The 6,816-nt window shown below is 40.6% G+C and overlaps 2 protein-coding genes across 5 annotated transcripts in view; one reads left to right on the forward strand and one right to left on the reverse strand.

Annotated features, from left to right (window-relative positions):
* The window catches only part of hook3 (hook microtubule-tethering protein 3), a 21,577-nt gene extending 20,793 nt beyond the window's left edge, over positions 1 to 784 (reverse strand). The window contains exons 1-3 of one of the 2 annotated variants that reach the window (XM_067405466.1): positions 657 to 784; positions 437 to 547; positions 209 to 310 (exon numbers count right to left, since the gene is read on the reverse strand). In XM_067405466.1, the coding sequence (XP_067261567.1) occupies positions 209 to 265 (57 nt within the window). In that variant the 5' untranslated portion in view covers positions 266 to 310; positions 437 to 547; positions 657 to 784. Of the gene's footprint in view, positions 1 to 208; positions 548 to 656 lie in introns of those variants that run through there. The other variant, XR_010896848.1, reaches the window with a different exon arrangement.
* Positions 785 to 842: 58 nt separating this feature from the next.
* On the forward strand, positions 843 to 6,600 carry rnf170 (ring finger protein 170). 3 transcript variants are annotated; one of them, XM_067405469.1, is made up of 7 exons: positions 843 to 967; positions 1,598 to 1,760; positions 1,834 to 1,909; positions 1,994 to 2,102; positions 2,189 to 2,262; positions 2,356 to 2,487; positions 4,711 to 6,600. In XM_067405469.1, exons 2-7 carry the CDS (start codon positions 1,621 to 1,623, stop codon positions 4,978 to 4,980), a joined length of 801 nt encoding a protein of 266 aa, XP_067261570.1. In that variant the 5' UTR covers positions 843 to 967; positions 1,598 to 1,620; the 3' UTR covers positions 4,981 to 6,600. The 3 variants fall into 3 exon arrangements, with proteins under 3 accessions (XP_067261570.1, XP_067261568.1, XP_067261569.1); XM_067405467.1 differs by having other exon boundaries at positions 844 to 967; positions 1,985 to 2,102; positions 4,711 to 6,587; XM_067405468.1 differs by having other exon boundaries at positions 861 to 1,001; positions 1,985 to 2,102; positions 4,711 to 6,594.
* Positions 6,601 to 6,816: the final 216 nt, after the last annotated feature.

The raw sequence follows: 6,816 nt of genomic DNA on the forward strand, positions 1-6,816 counted from the left end.
TGTGTGTGTGTGTGTGTGTGTGTGTATATGTGTGTGTGTGTGTGTGTGTATATGTGTGTGTGTATGTGTGTGTGTGTGTGTGTGTGTGTGTGTGTGTGTGTGTGTGTGTGTATGTAAACATGATCCTCGTTATAAAGAATCGATCGCTGAATTCTCATTAATAACCGCATTATATGAGCAGAAGAGCGAGATGGGCCGCCGGACTCACCCAGGTCAGCAGACTCTCACACAGCTCCACTCGGTCCAGAGTCTCCAGCGCGCTCATGTTCGGTTCCGACTCGACTGTGTGTTTGATCGCGCGAATCTCCGGCTGAAAATAAATAAAGTGAGTGAAACGAGCTTCCGCCGCTGCCTGCGCGATCACTGACCGGCTCCGAGAGGAATCCTGTCGAACTAAAGCTGGTTTTGATGAATAAAGCGGCGGCGACAGACTCACTTTAGCGGATTTTTTCCCCAGTCAGTCAGACAGACACACGGGGTCCTTCAGCTGCCACCCTGCAGATCAGGACACCTAATGCCTGGCGGAAAATGACGCGGCAGAAAACTGCTTTGGTGAAAAGATGGAGTAAAAACGGAGAAAATTTATTTTTAAAAATATTTAAAAAATAGTATAGTAAAAAATATGACTTATAAGTGAGACAGGCAGCGATACCGACCCGGCGATGACGGTAGAAGAATGCGGAACTTTGTTCGTTTCTTAAAGGTCTTCACATGCGATATGATAAGAGTGATAAGAGTGATATATAGAGTGATGATCTCGTTTTCCTTCAGAATGAAAGAGAGAGTGTAAGTCTATTGTTCGAGCCGCACTCCAGAGCAGCAGGCGGCGCTCGGGCGCCAATCACCGCCGGATCTCCACAAGAAGAGCAGGAATGCGGAACTGAATCACAAACACAAACACTAAACACTAAACTGTGTTATTTCACTGTTAGTGCACTTCAGGCCTGAAACTGAGAGTGTTTCTCATGTAAGTGTTTGAACTGCAGCCACTGACGACATCTGTGAGTGTTTATCACGAGCTGCTCTCTGATTTATTCTCATATGTGATCATACGATTAAATATCAATATTATTATTATTCTCACAGATCGATCAGCGTCTACATGTGTAATTATTATACATTATCAGATGTGTAATGTTATTATGCTCATATCATATCACGTGCAAAAAAGTTTGGGATTAAATATTATAACAATGTATTTTACTATATTTATCTAAATGAATACTAACATTTATTATATGTAATATTACATATTTTGATCAAAAATACAGTGAAAACAGTGAAATATTATTACAATGTGAATATATAGTAAAGTGTAATTTATTCCTGTGATTTTCAGCATCGTTACTCCAGTCTTCAGTGTCACATGATCCTTCAGAAATCATTCTGATATGATGATTTGATGCTCAAGAAACATTTATGATTATTATCAATGTTGAAAACAGTTCAGATTTGTGTGGAAACCGTCATACATTTTATTTTCAGGATTCTTTGATGAATAGAAAGTTCAAAAGAACAGCATTTATTTGAAACAGAATCTTTTATGTATTATAAATGTCATTTTGCTCGATGTAACGTGTGTGTGTGTGTGTGTCAGCGCTGGAGGCATGAGCAGGCGTGATGGAGGTCAGCGAGTGTTTGGACGGCAGCGCTCTGGTTCCAGATGAAGCGTCGCTCATTGAAGGCGTGAGCGACCCCGTCCTGCTGGTGCTGCTGCTCAGCGTGGCCTTTCTGCTCGGCCTGGTGACGCTGCTCTGCAGGTGAGATGACCTCTGACCCCTGACCCCTGACCCCACGCCTCATCAACACATACTAACGCATTCTGTCTCTCAGGAGCGAGCAGCAGCGGATCCACCCGGAGAATCAGGAGCATGTGCGTGTGGTCCGAGAGCAGCTGCAGACGGAGCAGGTGTGTGTCGGCATTATTCAGATCTAGTGTTATTTCTCGTCTGTGAAGCTGCTCTGAGACGGTGATGTGTGTTAGTCTGGTCAGGTGTCGTCCTCGCAGCCCCGGCATCAGTTCTACTCGGACATGTCGTGTCCCGTGTGTCTGCAGCAGGCCGTTCTGCCCGTCGAGACCAACTGTGGCCATCTCTTCTGCGGTGAGGAGATCCGTCTCGCCTTCAGCCGTTTCAGTGTGAGCCGATTGTGAATGCTGAAACATGTTTGTGTGGTCTTGTGATCAAAGGTCCGTGTATCATCGCGTACTGGCGATACGGAGCGTGGCTCGGCGCCATCAACTGCCCCATCTGCAGGCAAATGGTACATCTCAGTTCAGATATGGACCAGACAGACATTTATCAACATAATCCAGTCTGTATGTGGCCTGACCCTTGACCTTTACTGGTTTGTCAGGTGACCCTGCTCTTTCCGCTTTTCCAAGACAACGGCCGCAGCGCTCAGACTCCAGACGGGCAGGTGGATCCGGCTCTGATCCTCACCGACATCAACGATTACAACCGCAGGTTCTCCGGACAGCCGCGCTCCGTGAGTGTCCATCTGTGAAACCATCTTCAGCTTTATTAAAGAGCGTGGAGCTCATTTCTGCCACATAAATGTGAAAAATCATGCTTTAGAAAATCACAATTATGACATACTAAATCATAATTATGAGATAAACAGTAGAAATTGACATACTTAATCTGAATTATGGCATAAAAAAATGATAATTATGACATACTAAATCTGAATTATGAGATAAACAGTAGAAATTGACATACTTAATCTGAATTATGGCATAAAAAATGATAATTATGACATACTAAATCTGAATTATGAGATAAACAGTAGAAATTAACATACTTAATCTGAATTATGGCATAAAAAAATGATAATTATGACATACTAAATCTGAATTATGAGATAAACAGTAGAAATTAACATACTTAATCTGAATTATGGCATAAAAAAATGATAATTATGACATACTAAATCATAATTATGAGATAAACAGTAGAAATTGACATACTTAATCTGAATTATGGCATAAAAAAATGATAATTATGACATACTAAATCTGAATTATGGGATAAACAGTAGAAATTGACATACTTAATCTGAATTATGGCATAAAAAAATGATAATTATGACATACTAAATCATAATTATGAGATAAACAGTAGAAATTAACATACTTAATCTGAATTATGAGATAAACAGTAGAAATTGACATACTTAATCTGAATTATGGCATAAAAAAATGATAATTATGACATACTAAATCTGAATTATGAGATAAACAGTAGAAATTGACATACTTAATCTGAATTATGGCATAAAAAAATGATAATTATGACATACTAAATCTGAATTATGAGATAAACAGTAGAAATTAACATACTTAATCACCGCCATATTTGGGACCGGTCACAGCTGCACGCCCTGTTAAAGTCTATGGTGACAGCAGCTACAACTACCAGAGGAAGGCCAAAGAAACACTCTCAGAAGGTTCACAACAAGTTTACAATATATCTGGGATATGTGGTGCTGTTAGCCGTTTCAACAGTCGTCAGAACTACAAATTTATTTGATCCCAAAGTAGTTAGATCGGCAGAATTATTGACTTCATTCAGAAGGGACCACACCACTGGCAGCCAAACAGCAGTGCACAACATTAATAACTGCTGGGACTGTCATTTACATAACATTATAACGAAATAATAAAATGTTGTGAATTCTCTGTGTTGTTGTTTCAGCGTGTTGTTGTGGTAAGAGCGCGTCAACTGAGTTAAACATTGATTACATAACTTGTTCAAACTTCACTTGTGCATTCGCGTCATTTTGTGCAGATAAAACTTGTAATAATTTTATTAAGTATATCTGATTATTCTCATAAGTGTTTCGTTGAGGTAAATAACCCACAGAGCTGATGATCATCTATAGCTTCAGCGCGAGCACTCAAAAAGTAAGACAACATTAATATGATTGGGACTGTCTTCTTCTTATACATGATATTATAATCGTATATACTTGTAAAATGACGTTGTGAATTATTTTGGGCTTATTTGCTGTGTTTCGGTGTTTCAATGACGTTACTTCAAGTTCATCTGTGCGTGATTTTGTGCAAATACTAGTTGTAATATTATTTTTATTTTGTATTAATATCTGGATTATTTTATATAGGATGTGTTCCGCTGAATGAACACCGGTAAACTGAAGCGCTTTGCTAGAAGGTTAATTTACTCAACGGGACACATCCTATATAGGGTAATTCATATATATTTATACAAAATAGACATAAAATTACAACTTATATTTGCACAAAATCATGCATGCATGTACTTGAACTAAGTAATGTAGTCAGCTGGTGTCGTGAATTTGTTTATCCTGTAACAACACGCCGAAACACAGCAACTAGAATTCACAATATTTTCAAATAAATCAAATAAATTTGTAGTTCTGACGACTGTTGAAACGGCTAACAGCACCACATATCCCAGATATATTGTAAACTTGTTGTGAACTTTCTGAGAGCGTTTTGTTGGCCTTCCTCTGGTAGTTGTAGCTGCTGTCACCATAGACTTTAACAGGGCGTGCAGCTGTGACCGGTCCCAAATATGGCGGCGGGCATAGCGGAAGTGACGTCTTTGAAACCCATGTATATTGGGGTCATGTGATATCATTCTCACTCTAGAGCGCGTTTGATTGGACAGCAGTGTGAATGCAGGAGTTGGCCAGATGTTAAAATGCGTTTGTGTTTGATTCCTGAAGCTGCTGGACCGTCTGCGGGACGTTCCCACGCTGCTCCGGCACGCCTTCAGAGAGATGTTCTCCGTCGGCGGCCTCTTCTGGATGTTCCGCATCCGGATCCTGCTGTGTCTGGTGGGCGCGCTGACGTACCTGGCCTCGCCGCTGGACTTCATCCCGGAGGGCGTGGTGGGTCTGCTGGGCTTCATGGATGATTTCTTCGTCATCCTCCTCCTCTTCATCTACATCTCCATCATGTACCGTGAGGTGGTGACGCAGAGACTGGCCGGGTGAGGCGTCTGAAGCTGCTCGGGTGTCTCCTTTAGCTTTTGTTCTGTAGATTTCCGGTTTGTCCTGCTTTACTGAAGATTCAGACGCCTTTATGTCGTAAGAACACGTCCGATTAAACCTCGTGAAGGTGCTGTTCTGTGTTCTTCGCAGCACAACCCAAAGTCTGATCCGTCGAACAAACACACACTACTTTTAAGAGACTTTTAGACAACAGTACAGACGTGTTCAAGGACATTCGCTGCCGTTCTACAGTGTCAAACACAGCAGAGTTTCAGTCTGTCGCTGTCTGTCATTCAAACTGGGCTGATATCTGTATTAAAGAGAGATTCTGAGAAATGAATTTCCCTTGAATTACTTTGATGGATCTTCTGAAATGTTAATATAGTCGGAGATACAGTGCCTTCATTCATCTTCCTCGTGTGTAAATCAGCACACTATATATGCTTGTTTTGGGGTTTTTTTGGCTTTTATTGCACAGGAAGTGAGGAACACATTAGTTCTGTTCGCCGACTCTGAGATAGACACACATATTTATTTACGTACATTTTTTCAGCTTAAATTCCCCATTAAATCAAAATGGACATTTCTTATTTTTAATGGAATATTGCAGTGTTTATTCTAAATCATTTATCGCTGCACATGATTATTGTTTTAAAGCCCCCTGTGTTTTTAAATGGGTGGTATAATGCCTCTTTCTCAAGATGTAATATCAGTCTCTGGTGTCTCCAGAATGTGTGTGTGAAGTTTCAGCTTAAAATCCCCCACAGATCATTTATTATAGCTTGTCAAATTTGCCCCTATTTGGGTGTGAGCAAAAACACACCGTATTTGTGTGTGTCCCTTTAAATGCAAATGAGCTGCTGCTCCAGAAGGGGCGGAGTTTCAGAATCTCATGTTACCAGAGTCACTGAAAATGTCAGAAAGTCTTCAGCCTTTTATGTTCAAACGGAGTCGGACACTGATGGAGAGACTCAAGAAGAAGTGACGACATGTAGAGTGCAACAGGACGCTTCTGAACGGTTAGTTGATGAATTTATGTAGCTGATGTGGAGTTAACTATCTTAAAGTCATTGATTAGCATATTATCTCGTGTGGGAACTGTTGTACGATCCTACAGAGCCAGAGAATATATACTCTATGAAGACAGAACAGATATAGTTTAGTTTCATTACGGTTATAACTTGTCATTTTGCTTTTATGACATGCTATTGTACTTATGTACTGTAATGTAGTAACATGGCCCCGCCCCCTTTGTTGCGTGTTCTCGGGGGCGGGGTTTATGTACATTTTAGGGTTATTGATGTCACCTACCCAGGAAGAGGCTTGTTGTAGTCCCTACCAGCCGTTTGTTGTAGTCCTTAAACAGAGAATTTCAGCGCTGTAACTTTGCAGATGTTGTTTGTGCTCTAACAGCAACATTACACACTAACTAAAGTTAAAGAAGTGATGTTCAATATGATCAAAAACTATAGATATAGAAAGAGAATTCAGTCCCGCCTTCTGAGTAAAAGAGCCAATCACTGACTGACAAAGTCATTTTGTTACTGCAGCTCCTATTGGAGTGGAGGCGGGGCTAATTAGCATATTCATAGATCTGCGTATACTAAATGAAGCAAGGGTGCAGAGTTACATTCAAGCTAGTTTAAGGCATGAAGATTTTTTTTCACAGGAACAAATGTTTAAATATGCAATTTTGGTGATCAAAGGTGAGTTTTAAATTGACTACAGGGGATTTTAAATTCATGCTCCTCATAATCAGAATATCCTCCTCTTGCAGCATCTCTTCCCTTCTCTGATGACGAGGGCGGGGCAACCTGTCACTCACATGAGATCCACCAA

Source organism: Chanodichthys erythropterus, chromosome 13, assembly GCF_024489055.1.
Source record: "Chanodichthys erythropterus isolate Z2021 chromosome 13, ASM2448905v1, whole genome shotgun sequence".
In the NCBI taxonomy this organism is placed as follows: Eukaryota; Metazoa; Chordata; class Actinopteri; order Cypriniformes; family Xenocyprididae; genus Chanodichthys; species Chanodichthys erythropterus.

What these genes read in the sequence shown, in the direction of transcription:
- rnf170 (XM_067405467.1), top strand. Translation starts at nt 1,621, where the DNA reads ATGGAGGTCAGCGAGTGTTTGGACGGCAGCGCTCTGGTTCCAGATGAA. An exon ending in AGCAGCTGCAGACGGAGCAG is followed by an intron (nt 1,910 to 1,984) that starts GTGTGTGTCGGC and finishes GATGTGTGTTAG; the next exon opens with TCTGGTCAGGTGTCGTCCTC. An exon ending in GCCCCATCTGCAGGCAAATG is followed by an intron (nt 2,263 to 2,355) that starts GTACATCTCAGT and finishes CTGGTTTGTCAG; the next exon opens with GTGACCCTGCTCTTTCCGCT.